The sequence below is a fragment of the Chiloscyllium punctatum genome, chromosome 9 (genome assembly GCF_047496795.1).
Source record: "Chiloscyllium punctatum isolate Juve2018m chromosome 9, sChiPun1.3, whole genome shotgun sequence".
Taxonomy (NCBI): Eukaryota; Metazoa; Chordata; class Chondrichthyes; order Orectolobiformes; family Hemiscylliidae; genus Chiloscyllium; species Chiloscyllium punctatum.
In genome coordinates this window covers 111,287,183-111,301,659 of record NC_092747.1, presented here as the reverse complement: position 1 = coordinate 111,301,659, position 14,477 = coordinate 111,287,183, and the positions used below count along the sequence as shown (strand labels likewise).

The following is a 14,477-nucleotide window of genomic DNA, read 5'->3' as shown; positions in this document are numbered from 1 at the left end:
TATCTGCCCTTCTCCAATTCTCACCTGTTCAGCATCCCCATAATAGCTCCATTGTTGGCATCTGTGCCATCAACTGCGTGGACTTGTAACTTCTGATATTCTGTTTACCTCTCTCCATGCAGATGCTCCTTGAAACCTTCCTCTTTGACTGAGCTCTGGTCACCTTTCCTAATACCTTGATGCATACTTTGGTGTCAGATTTAGTCTGATTACACTTCTGTGAAGTGCCTTCTGATATTATTTGCAATTTTAAAGATGCTGAATAAATGTAAGCTGTTGTTGAAAAGTATAATTAAGTTGACATTGAAATGCGGAAGGAACTTTAGATGTTTTCTCTTTTTGACTTTTCTTTCAAAATGTGAAATCAAGCAGAAACATTGGAAAATGGCTCTCGTCTATAACTTGCTTTTTATTTCCACTGGAGATTGGCCATCAGTCCGCCTTTCATAAAATGACAAATAATATGAGATGAAGTGCTTTTTGACAGCACTGTCTGTGCTCAGAGAAGTTGCAGATATCTGTGGAATATGCTTGCCATTGCATTGTACAGCAGAATCTCATACTTTCAGACTGGGTCATAACCTTTAGAAGACCCGAGGGGGGAAAAAAAACTCAACTTTTAAATTTGAAATTCCTGTGAATTATTGATGCTGGCCAGATCTGGGGAAGATGGTGCCATTGTGTCACTGGCATAGTAACTCTGAGGGCCACACTGACAGTTTGGGCACACTGGATCTAATCCCACCACTAAACGTCGTGGCATTTAAATATAGCTAGCAAAGAATCTAGAATTGAAAGCTGGTCTCATTAGTGGGGACCACGCAACTGCCATCAATTGCCATTTAAAAAAAAATCATTGATGGAAATCTGATGTCCTTTTTGATCTGGTCCATGTGTGATTCCAGAACATTCTGTTGACTCTTAACTGCAGTCAAGAGAAATTAAGGAGGCCTGTATCCAGTGAAAGAATGGTTAGGGATTGATGGTTCAGGAGAGTTAGTGAAGATTGGCCTTAAAATACCCCTTACACCAATTTCATCAAGTACTCTGGGATCCAGCGGCAGCATGGGGTTAAATTAAAAGCCCACACACACACACCTCTTTCAAAGTCAATACAAAGGGAAAATAAAACAGCCCTCTTCCTGGGGCACCAAAGCAAAAACAAACGCAAACTCAAAATCAACACAGAGACTCTAACCTGAAGCTCTCTGACAAGGAATTCCAAAGACTTGCAATCCTCAGAGAAAAAAATAATTCCTCTTCATCTCAGTCTGAAATTAGCCCCCCTTTACTATAAAACTAAGCCCCCTGGTCCTAGACTCTCCCATGAGGTAAAACATCCTCAGCATAAGCCCCTTAAGAATCTTATGTTTTAAGGAGATCACTGTTCATCTTTCTAATCTCTAATAAGTAGAGACCCAAACTGCTTAATTGTGGCTCATAAGTCAATCCTGTCATACCAGGGATTTTCCTAGTAGGCCTTGTCTGAGCTATCTCCAATGAGGTAATATCCTTTTTTTAAAATAAGGAGACCAAAATCACTCACGGTACTCCAGATATGGTCTCACCAGCACCTCAGCGGTACGTGTAAGACCATCTACATTTATTCTATGATTTTTGCAGTTCCTTACCGATCATTGCTGGGGTTAACAGTGGATCAAAAGGCAGTTTATCAGTGTTTCAGCTTTTCACAAGCATTAAGAAGAAACACAAAATCCTACAAGATTTAAAATTTAAACCCCAACCAATCTGGTCACATTTGGTGGATACCAAACCAAGTGAACCTGTACTGTGCAAGGCATGACTCCATTTAATGCAGATGCTTCCTTCAACATGTGCAATTGATGGCCGATTGCAACTAAGTTTTCTTTATTGGAGCAAGATTTGCATGACAGCTTTCAATTAGGCACCCGTGACGTGTAGAATTTAGTCCATGGTTTCATATCACGTTGTGATCTATGGCAATTTGTTTTGTTTGTTCACGTAATGTGAGCATCACTGGTTAGCCCAGAATTTATTGCCCATTCCTAAAATAATAGTCAGCCACATCACTGTGAATCTGGAGCTACATGTAGGTCAGACCAGGTAAGGAAGGCAGATTACCTTCGCTAAAGTGCATTAGTAAAACAGGTGGGCTTTTTGACAATGAACAATAATTATTGCACAGTCGCTATTGGCTCACTTTTTATTCCAGATTTTTATTGCTTTCCTACTTTAGTTACCAATCCAGTAACATTACCACAATGCCATCACCTCCTCTTTAAATTTTAAACTTTTTAGGATTTTGTGTTCTATCCTTCCTAATGGTTGGCAAAAGCTGAATCACTAATATACTGCTTTTTAATCTACTGATAGCCCCAGCAATGATAGAAAAGGAACAGCAAAAAACATAGAACAAATATGCATTCTGACTACTGTAGAGAATTGGGAAATGGATTGAACACGCTCAGCACTACTTTACCTTTAAAGAGTAGAGATTTCAACCATTTCAAATGCTATTGTTTTGAGAAACTATTTAATTGGAATAAACACAAAGTTTTTCAAAGTTTGCAAGTGTTACTGTTCTGAATACAGGATGAATTACATAGTTCCTATGAAGGTGCAATTCATAGAGTATTTTGATTGTCTCAATTAACTCCACTTTAGTTCAACTTGATTTCAGTGAATCCTGATACTTGGCCATGACCCATGTGTTTGGTGTCAAATGGATCTGATGATTAGCATTACTTTAAGTTCACCTCTGCACGCATTTTGTTTCTGAGTTTTTAACTTTCATGGAAATGATAAAATTGATTTGTTTTTCCAAACATTTGCTGTTGACTCAATGACATATCAAGGAATCGTGCATTCACTCCTCCCTAATACCACCCATTTGCATTAAGCGAGTTGTATACATTCAGAAAACCATCTTAAATAGTGAAAAGACAGATTATGGTCTAATTCAAATGGATATTATTGGTCCATTGTATAGTTTGCACAAATAGCTGGGACAGTGAATACTATTATCCGATATTTTTCTCATTGCCTGGCAAATCTTTTCTTTTGAAATAGGTAGTCAGATTCCAACAAATTGTTATCTGACACCATTGTTTTTGTTTTGTTTATCATCAAGTTCCTTTTATTGATGAAGGTTTACTCTTATTTCACAGGGTGACAATTCATATGTGAAAGACCGATGGTGTGTGTTTGATGGGTTCATGGTCTTCTGTCTCTGGGTGTCTCTTGTATTGCAGGTACATGCCAAATAGGTTAAGTAATTTTTTAAAAAATTGTTGAGCCTTGCATAAAGTTATCTGTAAAACTCTAGTACAAAATATTAATGTTTACTTTTTCAGGTCTTTGAAGTAGCTCAGATAGTTGACCAGATGTCACCTTTAAGCATGCTGCGGATCCCACGACCACTCATCATGATTCGAGCATTCCGAATCTATTTTCGGTTTGAGCTTCCACGCACGCGGATTACAAACATCCTGAAGTAAGGACCAAAAGATAAGTGCATTTGCATAGAGGCTGTCCTGATCTCAGGATTTCCCGATGTGCTTTACAGCCAATGACGGGCTCTTTGAAGCACTCTAATGTAGGGAGCAGCCAATTTCTGCACACAAGCAGAATTGGGGCGGCACGGTGGCACAGTGGTTAGCACTGCTGCCTCACAGCGCCAGAGACCTGGGTTCAATTCCCACCTCAGGCAACTGTATGTGTGGAGTTTGCACGTTCTCCCCGTGTCTGCATGGGTTTCCTCCGGGTGCTCCGGTTTTCTCCCACAGTCCAAAGATGTGCAGGTCAGGTAAATTGGCCATTCTAAATTGCCCGTAGTGTCAGGTAAGGGGTAAATGTAGAGGTATGGGTGGGTTGCGCTTCGGCGGGGCGGTGTGGACTTGTTGGGCCGAAGGGCCTTTTTCCACACTGTAAGTAATCTAATCTAATAAAGTGATCACATGCAACAGTGACCAAGCAATCTGGTATTGTTGGTTGAGGAATACACGTGGGCCAGGACAGGTGTAGAAACGCAAGGGTTGTTGCAGGGGGATGATCAACTGCCCTCAGCCAATCTGATGAACTGGCACCTCCCACAATCCCAGAAGCAGCAAAGGGCACAGCTGGGTTAGGAGTGTTAAGATAGAGAGGGTTTTGCCACCTTGTGCAAGGGGGATGGGTCAGGAAGGGGTGTTGTTTTAAAATCCTGCAGAGGTAGGAAGGAAGGAGGTACAGTCTTTTTAGAATCATAAAATCACAGAATCCCTACAGTGTGGAGGCAGGCCAAATGGCTCATTGAATCCACACCGACCACTCTAAACAGCATCCCACCCAGACCCACCCCCCACCCACTGTATCCCTGTAACCCTACATATCCCATTGCCAATCCACCTAGCCAGCACATTATGGGCAGTTCAGCATGGTCAATCCACCTTGAGGGTAGTGGATGTCCATCATGAGCAGAGCAGATCCACCGCCCTGCCCCGAGATATAACACCTGCCATTTTAGGCACAAGTTTAAAATAAAATGGGAATCACACTCGTTCCCTCTCTCTACACCAATGCATTTATGTTGTGAAAAGCATAATGTTGGGGTCAGTTGAGTGCTAAGCAAGCTAATTTATTGCTTAATTATTTATTTATTGGTGGACAGTCTGCTGGAATTAGAAACCTGAATTTTGTGCTCAGGTCTCAGGAGTGGGATTTGAACCCACAACCATCTAATTCTCGGGTAAGTGGACAATGCACAGTGCTATAGATGATGTTGTCTTTTAAAGGTTTATGAATGACGAAACACTGTATTGTTTACGTCGTGTCATAGAGTCATAGAGATGTACAGCATGGAAACAAACCCCTCGGTCCAACCCGGCCACGCCGACCAGATATCCCAACCCATTCTAGTCCCACCTGCCAGCACCCGGCCCATATCCCTCCAAACTCTTCCTATTCATATACCCATCCAGATGCCTTTTAAATGTTACAATTGTACTAATCTCCACCACTTCCTCTGGTAGCTCATTCCATACACATACTACCCTCCGTATGAAAAAGCTGCTCCTTCGGTCCCTTTTATATCTTTCCCCTCTCACCCTAAACCTATACCCTTTAGTTCTGGTCTCCCCCACCTCAGGGAAAAGACTTTGTCTATTTACCCTATCCATGCTGCTCATGATTTTATAAACCTCTATAAGTTTGAGAGAAGATTTGTAGCTCGGGTGCTCGTTGTTGTGGTTCTGTTCGCCGAGCTGGGAATTTGTGTTGCAGACGTTCCGTCCCCTGTCTAGGTGACATCCTCAGTGCTTGGGAACCTCCTGTGAAGCGCTTCTGTGATGTTTCCTCCGGCATTTATAGTGATTTGTACCTGCCGCTTCCGGTTGTCAGTTCCAGCTGTAGTGTACCAACGTAGTGTACAAAATCCCATGCAAGGACTGCACAAAACACTACAGGAAGACAGCTAACGGTCCGCATCCATGAACACCAACTAGCCACGAAACAACACGACCAGCTATCCTTAGTAGCCACACACACAGACGACAAGCAACATGAGTTCGACTGGAACAACACTATTATTATAGGAAAAGCCAAACAGAGAACAGCCAGGGAATTCCTAGAGGCATGGCACTCATCCACAGATTCAATCAAGAAGCACATCGACCTGGACCCAATATACCGGCCACTGCAGCGGACAGCTGGAATTGACAACCGGAAACGGCAGATACAAATCACTATAAATGCCGGAGGAAACATCACAGAAGCGCTTCACAGGAGGCTCCCAAGCACTGAGGATGTCACCTAGACAGGGGACGAAACGTCTGCAACACAAATTCCCAGTTCGGCGAACAGAACCACAACCTCTATAAGGTCACTCCTCAGCCTCCGATGCTCCAGGGAAAATAGCCCCAGCCTGTTAAGCCTCTCCCTATAGCTCAAATCCTCCAACCCTGGCAACATCCTTTTCTAAATCCTTTCAATTTTTTGTTTTACTACAGGCGATCAGGAGAACAGATTTGGAGTGTGTCCATTTTCCTGCTGTTCTTTCTGCTGTTGTATGGAATTTTGGGAGTTCAGATGTTTGGCACGTTCACCTACCATTGTGTTACCAATGATACACAGCCAGGGTGAGCACTAATTTCACATGTAGTGCCTTTTCTCACACAGTATTATGTAATGTTAATTCTTCTTTACAAATAATAACCCAGGTCTTTTCAAACAGCAAAATGTTCAAATGGTTTTTGCTTTGCAGAAAATCCATTGTAATTGCACCCATTAAACCTTCAGAGGAATTTTTCTTTTGTCTGTGTATTACCACTCTCTCTATCTGTTCCATCCTGAAATATTTTGTGAGTTAAGCTTCCCTGGTTTCTACCCTATTACAGACCTTTTCTTCGCTCTTTATACCATTTCTGCAAGCCTGCACTCCTGCACACTCTCGCTGTCACTCGCATGCGTTCACACTCTCTCACACATAAATGCTCACATGCATGCACTCTGTTTTTCTCTTTCTCTCTCTCTCTCTCTCTCTCTCTCTCTCTCTGTCATGCATGGCTCTTTCTCGCTCTGTCTCTCACACACATGCGCACTCTCTCTTACACATGTGCTCTATCAGACGTGCGCTCTCTCACATGTAGCTTTTCTCGCTCTCACATACATACACACCTCCACACCATTTTGAAATGGAATTTAAAAATTTTCATTTCTATATTTCTTTCGTTCTGATTAAACATCATTGAGCTGAAATATTAATTCTGTTTCTCTTGATTGATGCTACCTGACTTGCTGAGTTTTTCCAGCATTTTTTTGGTTTAATCTCAGATTTACGGTATCTCTAGTATTGTAAGAGATTAATTTAGCTGATATACATTTCTGTTAGGGTCTCCTGTGGATAGATTTACTGCCACCAATCTCTTTGCAATATGAGTCTGCAGAGTGTGCTAGTATGAAGTGGCAAAGGATTAACCATGAATAAGTCTTCAGTAATAGAGGCACATAACACGAGTAACAAGAAGTTGTTCATTATATATTGACTGAAATAAGTTACATTTACTTAAGACTGAAATTGTATTACACTTGATAAGAGACATCGTATTTCTTGAGAGATGCAAAGGCTATTCTAAATTATATTAGGACTAACAGACTGGAATGGTTATAATCGACAAACGAGAGTTGACCATCTGCTTCCACAGACTGTCGCAGATGTCACAGTGGGCAGAGCTATGCAATAACTTCAGAGTTAATCTTTTCAGCTAACAGCCTTATACAGCATGCAGTATTTTGCTCTGGTTAAGGATGATGGGATCAGGAGAAGGCTAGTTTGCCTCTTGCATCTGTTTCACAATTCAATTAATCACCTTCATTTGTACTCCCTCTTGATATAGTACGACATGATGGTGAACCCTTCTGCTAATTAAACCAAACACCCAGAAAAGCTCACTTCGTCTCGTAATCTGTTAAAATATGAGTGACAGAGAACTCCCAAATATCACTATTGGAAGAAAATAATATCAACTTATTCTTTAACTCTAAAAGTGAACATTAAACAGCTATTCACAAATCTAAGCCCCCCTTTCTCTTGACTGCTTATTATCTGTCACTAACTCTATAACAATATGCTGTTCCAATAAAACACTTATTAACATTACGTCAACAATTTCAAAACCATACAGCAGCTGTCATCAATGGTGTTTTTCTTCCTTTGGCTGAAGATCTCCCTGGGTCATCTTCTTTCTTTTACTGCGAATATGATTCATGTGAAAACTTCGAAAGGATGTTTCAAATCGCAGTTGCTCTGTCTGACTTTCAAACTGCCTATCTTTTTATGTCCCCAACATTGGATCTTCTCATTGGTTCGATGTTGGTAGAATAATAAATTCAAACTCGATTGGGTTTTAATATCCTGAAACATAATTCGGGTATCTATTTCACAGCCAAATGTCACATATTTTCAAGTTTCCAGTGCAATGAGACTGCTAGCTAGTCATATGACAGGTGCTTGTAAGCTCTCAGTGCAGAACAGCATTCACTCTGTCTTAAAGGTACAATACATGCCTTCAACTTCATAAAAGTACATTAGTCCTGAATGCCTCTAACCAATAAAAATCGGTAACTGTCAGCCTTGAGAGTTTCAAAAGGCTTTCAGCCTATACGCCATTTTCTGGGAGAGAAATCCTTCTTTATACTTCTCTTGGTGTGAAACAGTGCTTCCTGACATAACCACTGCCTCCCCTCCCCTCCCCCCATCACCCCACCCCAGGAAAGCCTAGCTCTAATGTTATGGTCCCACCCTCTTGTTCTGGACTAGCCCTGCACTCCCACCAGAGGAAATAGTTTCTCTCTATCCATGCTATTAACAATCTTTTAACAATCTTAAATACCTCGGTTAGATCCCACACTTACTCTCCAAGCCTGGTCTGAAGGTGAAATTAAAATTCCTGCCCTTTTTAACCTCTGATTTGATAAGCCTGTACGGCTGCTTCAATTTTGCCAATTACATACAATTTCTGTTTGTCAAAACCATTGAAAACCACACTTTAAGCCATTCTGCCTTCATTTCAAAGGTTAATTGGGACATATATTTGAAGAGCAGGATTGTGGAGGAAAGAGGATGTGGTATATCCTAGGTGCTAATCTGCAAAGATGGTTCCCCAGAACTGAGAGGTTCTAAATACTGGGTCAAATGAAATAGGCTGAACATCCTTTTGTCTTGGGAAGAGAAGGCCGAGGAGTAAACTAGTAGACATTGGTGATATTATGAAGGGGTTCGATTGGTGTAGAGGAAACATTTCCATTTATGTAGAGGCATCAAAACTACCAACTGCCACAGAGTCACAGACGTACAGCACTGAAACAAACTCTTCGGACCAACTTGTCCAGGCTGACCAGATATTCTAAATTAATCCAGTCATATTTGTCAGCATTTGGCTCATATCCCTTTAAACCCTTCCTATTCATATACCCATCCAGATGCTTTTTAAATGTTGTAATTGTAACAGCTTCCTCTGGCAGCTTATTGCAAATATGACCTCCCTCAGTGTGAAAGAGTTGCCCCTTAGGTCCCTTTTATATCTTTCTCCTTTCACCTTAAACCTATGCCCTCTAGTTTTGGCCTCCCCTACCCTGGGGAAAAAGATCTAGACTATTTAGCCTATCCATGCCCCTCATGATTATATAAACTGCTGTAAGTTCACCCCTCAGCATCCAACACTCCAGGAAAAATAGCCCCAGTCTATTCAGCATCTCCCTGTAGTTCAACCCCTCACAATATAAAACAGTCACAAATAAATCCAATCTAGAATTCAGAGCCAACCTTGTCACCTAGAGCAAAGTGAGAATGTGGAACTCGCTGCCATCGGGAGAAGTTGCGGTGAATTGTAGAATGCCCTTGAGGGAAATCAAGATAAACAACCAAAAGAAAGAAATAGAAGGTTATGCTGATGGGATGACATGAAAGGGATATAGAAAGAGACTTAGATGGACTTGTGTAGAAATTACTGGAAAAGCTCAGCAGGTCTGATGGCATCTGTGGAAAGAAAGCAAAGTTAATGTTTCAGGTCCAGTGACCATCCTTCTGAACATACACAAGCATAAACTGGATAGGCCAAGAGACCCACTTCTTGCTGTAGGCTCAATGTATCAGAGATCAGTTCACTGGTCTCTGCAGGTGCAACACCCCCCCATTATTTCTTTGCAGTTTCGAACATTTTTTTTTAAATGGCCTTGTTCTAAAGGTGAAATTTATCTTCATTCTGTTCTGCAGCAATGTGACCTGGAATAACTTGGCTATCCCAGACACCCACTGCTCACCAGATGGAGAGGGATACCAGTGCCCGCTGGGATTTAAATGCATGGACCTTGAAGACCTTGGACTTACCAGACAAGAGCTGGGCTACAGTGGATTTAATGAGTTAGGTCTGTCCTGGTTTCAAAACCTTATTTTACAATAGTTTATTTTTTAAATTCAAAATGTCTTCAACTATGAGGACAAGTTGCATAGATAAGGCTTACACTTACTCGAGTCGAGGAGATTAAAGCGTGAGGTAATTGAGAGATTTAAGGTTACAAAAGGGATTTATAAGGCAGGAAAGGAGATGATTTTGCATTGGTGTGGGAGATGGAGTTCAGAATGAGAAGATATCAATGTAAAATAGGGCTGTTCACGGGTGAGGTTAGGGAGCAAGAAATCCCTACAAAACCCGAAAATAAGAACTTCCTGGATGTCTACGTCGCACTTCCTTGGATTGCCAAGAGACCTGGACACTCAATTCAATATTCCCTTTGGTCTCCACATCCAACGCATCATCCTTCAACACGTCTACCAACTCCAAGTTGACCCCACCAACAAAAGCATCTTACCCTCCCTCCCCCTTTCTGCCTTCTACAGGGACTGTTCCCTTCAACGTGTGGTTGGGGAACTGGTGCAGGAAGCAAGGTTTCAAGTTCTTGGATCACTGGGGTATATTTTATGGTAACCATAAATTCTACAAGAGAGACGGCTTGCACCTTAATAGATCAGGGATCAGCATTCTGGCAGGCAGGTTTTCTGCTGCAACACCACTACATTTAAACTAAGTAGCGGGGGGGAGGGGACAAGCTGGATGTTTAAAAAGGAAATTGAAGGGGTAGTTAGAACAAGAGAAGTCAAGAAAGACAACTGTATCAAGGAGGCAGAAAACTGGAAAAGGCATCATGCTGTAAAGTTGAGTGAACTAAGGGTTGAGGGGAAGGGTGAGAGCAGTAACAAATTAAAAATTCTATATATGAATGCACGAAGCATTAGACACAAGGTGGATGAGCTTGAGGCTCTTTTGGAAATTGGCAGATATGATATTGTGGGGATAACTGAGACGTGGCTTCATGGGGACAGGGCCTGGGAAATGAATATTCAAGGCTACACGTGCTATCGTAAGGACAGACTGACGGGCAGAGGGGGTGGGGTGGCCTTGTTGGTAAGGGAGGATATTCAGTCCCTTGCGCGGGGGGACCTAGAGTCAGGGGATGTAGAGTCAGTGTGGATAGAGCTTCGAAACACTAAGGGTAAAAAGACCCTCATGGGAGTCATCTACAGGCCCCCAAACAGTAGTCTGGATGTCGGATGTAAGTTGAATCAGGAGCTGAAATTGGCTTGTCGCAAAGATGTTACTACAGTTGTTATGGGGGATTTTAACATGCAGGTAGACTGGGAGAATCAGGATGGTATCGGGCCTCAAGAAAGAGACTTTGTGGAGTGCCTCAGAGATGGATTTTTAGAGCAGCTGGTGCTGGAGCCGACCAGGGATAAGGCGATTCTGGATCTGGTATTGTGTAACAAACCAGAATTGGTCAGTGACTTCGAAGTGAAGGAGCCATTGGGAAGTAGTGACCATAATACAATAAGCTTCAATCTGCAATTTGAGAGGGAGTGGGTACAATCGGAAGTGACAATATTTCAGTTGAATAAAGGGAAATATGGAGCTATGAGGGAGCAACTGGCCAAAGTTCAATGGTGCAATACCTTAACAGGGAAGACCGTGGAGGAACAATGGCGGATATTTCTGTGTATAATGCAGAAGTTGCAGGATCAGTTCATTCCTAAAAGGAAGAAAGATCCCAGGAGGAGACATGGGCGGCCGTGGCTGACGAGGGAAGTAAAGAAACATATAAAGTTAAAAGAGAAAAAGTATAACTTAGCGAAGATAAGTGGGAAAACTGAGGACTGGGAAGCTTTTAAAGAACAACAGAGGATTAGTAAGAAGGAAATACGTAGAGAAAAAATGAGGTACGAAGGTAAACTGGCCAAGAATATAAAGGAGGATAGTAAAAGCTTTTTTAGGTATGTCCAAGGCAAAAAAATGGTTAGGACAAAAATTGGGCCCCTGAAGACTGAAACAGGGGAATATATTACTGGGAACAAAGAAATGGCAGAGGAATTAAATGGGTACTTCAGATCTGTGTTCACTGGGGAAGACACAAGCAATCTCCCTGAGGTAACAGTGGCTGAAGGACCTGAACTTAAGGGAATTTATATTTGCCAGGATTTGGTGTTGGAGAGACTGTTAGGTCTGAAGGTTGATAAGTCTCCGGGACCTGATGGCCTGCATCCCAGGGTACTGAAGGAGGTGGCTCGGGAAATCGTGGATGTGCTGGTGATTATTTTCCAGAGTTCAATAGAATCGGGGTCGGTTCCTGAGGATTGGAGGACGGCTAATGTTGTGCCACTTTTTAAGAAGGGTGGGCGGGAGAAAGCAGGAAATTATAGACCAGTTAGTCTGACCTCAGTGGTGGGAAAGATGCTGGAGTCTATTATAAAGGATGAAATTACGGCACATCTGGATAATAGTAATAGGATAGGACAGAGTCAGCATGGATTTATGAAGGGGAAATCATGCTTGACTAATCTTCTTGAATTTTTTGAGGATGTAACTCGGAAGATGGACGAGGGAGATCCAGTGGATGTAGTGTACCTGGACTTTCAGAAAGCTTTTGATAAAGTCCCACACAAGAGGTTAGTGAGTAAAATTAGGGTGCACGGTATTGAGGGCAAAGTACTAGATTGGATAGAGAATTGGTTGGCTAATAGGAAACAAAGGGTAGTGATTAACGGCTCCATTTCGGAATGGCAGGCAGTGACCAGTGGGGTACCGCAGGGATCCGTGCTGGGACCGCAGCTTTTTACAATATATGTAAATGATATAGAAGATGGTATCAGCAATAACATTAGCAAATTTGCTGATGATACAAAGCTGGGTGGTAGGGTGAAATGTGATGAGGATGTTAGGAGATTACAGGGTGACCTGGACAGGTTAGGTGAGTGGGCAGATGCATGGCAGATGCAGTTTAATGTGGATAAATGTCTGGTTATCCACTTTGGTGGCAAGAACAGGAAGGCAGATTACTACCTCAATGGTATCAAATTAGGTAAAGGGGCTGTTCAGAGAGATCTGGGTGTTCTTGTCCACCAGTCAATGAAGGCAAGCATGCAGGTACAGCAGGTCGTGAAGAAGGCTAATAGCATGCTGGCCTTCATAACAAGAGGAATTGAGTATAGAAGCAAAGAGGTGCTTCTGCAGCTGTACAGGGCCCTGGTGAGACCACACCTGGAGTATTGTGTACAGTTCTGGTCTCCAAATTTGAGGAAGGACATTCTGGCTATTGAGGGAGTGCAGCATAAGTTCACGAGGTCAATTCCTGGAATGGCAGGATTGCCTTACACGGAAAGACTGAAGCGACTGGACTTGTATACCCTTGAGTTTAGAAGACTGAGAGGGGATCTGATTGAAACGTATAGGATTATGAAAGGATTGGACACTCTGGCAGGAGGAAACATATTTCCGCTGATGGGGGAGTGCCGAACCAGAGGACACAACTTAAAAATACGGGGTAGACCATTTAGGACAGAGATGAGGAGAAACTACTTCACCCAGAGAGTGGTGGCTGTGTGGAATGCTCTGCCCCAGAGGGCAGTGGAGGCCCAGTCTCTGGATTCATTTAAGAAAGAATTGGATAGAGCTCTTAAAGATAGTGGAGTCAAGGGTTATGGAGATAAGGCTGGAACAGGATACTGATTTGGGAATGATCAGCCATGATCATATCGAATGGCGGTGCAGGCTCGAAGGGCTGAATGGCCTACTCCTGCATCTATTGTCTATTGTCTATTGTCTATTGTCTTTGGTTTGTGCCACTCTCCCTACCAATCCCCCCCGAACCCCCAAGTACCTTACCCTGCAACCAGAAAAGATGCAAAATCTGCTGGTACACCACCCCACTCACTTCCATCCAGGACCCCAAACAATCCTTCCATGGGAGACAGAGGTTCACCTGTTTCTCTTTCAACCTAGTTAACTGCATCAGGTGCTACCAATGTGGTCTTCTCTACATCGGGGAGACCAAAGGTAAACTTAGGAACTGTGCAGCGAGCATCTCAGCTGGGCCGACAGGGCTGACTCGACGTCCCAGTCACCACTCATTTCAATTCCTCCGACATGACCGTCCTTGGCCTCCTCCATTGCCACAACGAATCCAACCGCAAATTGGAGGAACAGCACCTCATCTGCTGCCTGGGCAGCCTGCAGCCCGGAGGACTCAACATTGAGTTCTCCAATTTCAAACAACCTCCTTCCCCATCCCCCACCTCCATTTCCAGCTCATCCCCCTCCCATCCACTCCTCCCAGCCACCTACTGGATTCATTCCTCCCATTAACCAACAAGGTCATACCCTCCACCTGTCTTCATCTATCCCTACTTCATCACCCTTCCCCCACCAACCCCTTTATCTGCAGCTGCCCCTATACCCAGCCCCAGTCCTAAAGAAGGCTTACACCTGAAACGTCGACTTCTCGACCTCCTGATGCTGTCTGGCTTGCCGTGTCTTCCAGCTTCCTGCCTGTCAATTTTGGATTCCAGCATCTGCAGTTTGTGTCATTACAACCATGGAAGCACTTTTGACGTGTAAGCACTGTTCTCGGTCAGGAAATGAGGTCGACAATTTATTACCAACTAAGCCTCCACAGCCACCAATGTGATGATG

The 14,477-nt window shown here is 43.0% G+C and overlaps 1 protein-coding gene across 6 annotated transcripts in view; it reads left to right on the top strand.

The window, feature by feature from the left end:
• nalcn (sodium leak channel, non-selective) overlaps positions 1 to 14,477 on the top strand; it is a 358,024-nt gene that overhangs the window by 90,427 nt on the left and 253,120 nt on the right. For all 6 annotated transcript variants that reach the window (XM_072578059.1, XM_072578064.1, XM_072578061.1 and 3 more), the window contains exons 4-7: positions 3,150 to 3,233; positions 3,336 to 3,475; positions 5,967 to 6,095; positions 9,731 to 9,882. In XM_072578059.1, the coding sequence (XP_072434160.1) occupies positions 3,150 to 3,233; positions 3,336 to 3,475; positions 5,967 to 6,095; positions 9,731 to 9,882 (505 nt within the window). The remainder of the gene's footprint in view (positions 1 to 3,149; positions 3,234 to 3,335; positions 3,476 to 5,966; positions 6,096 to 9,730; positions 9,883 to 14,477) is intronic.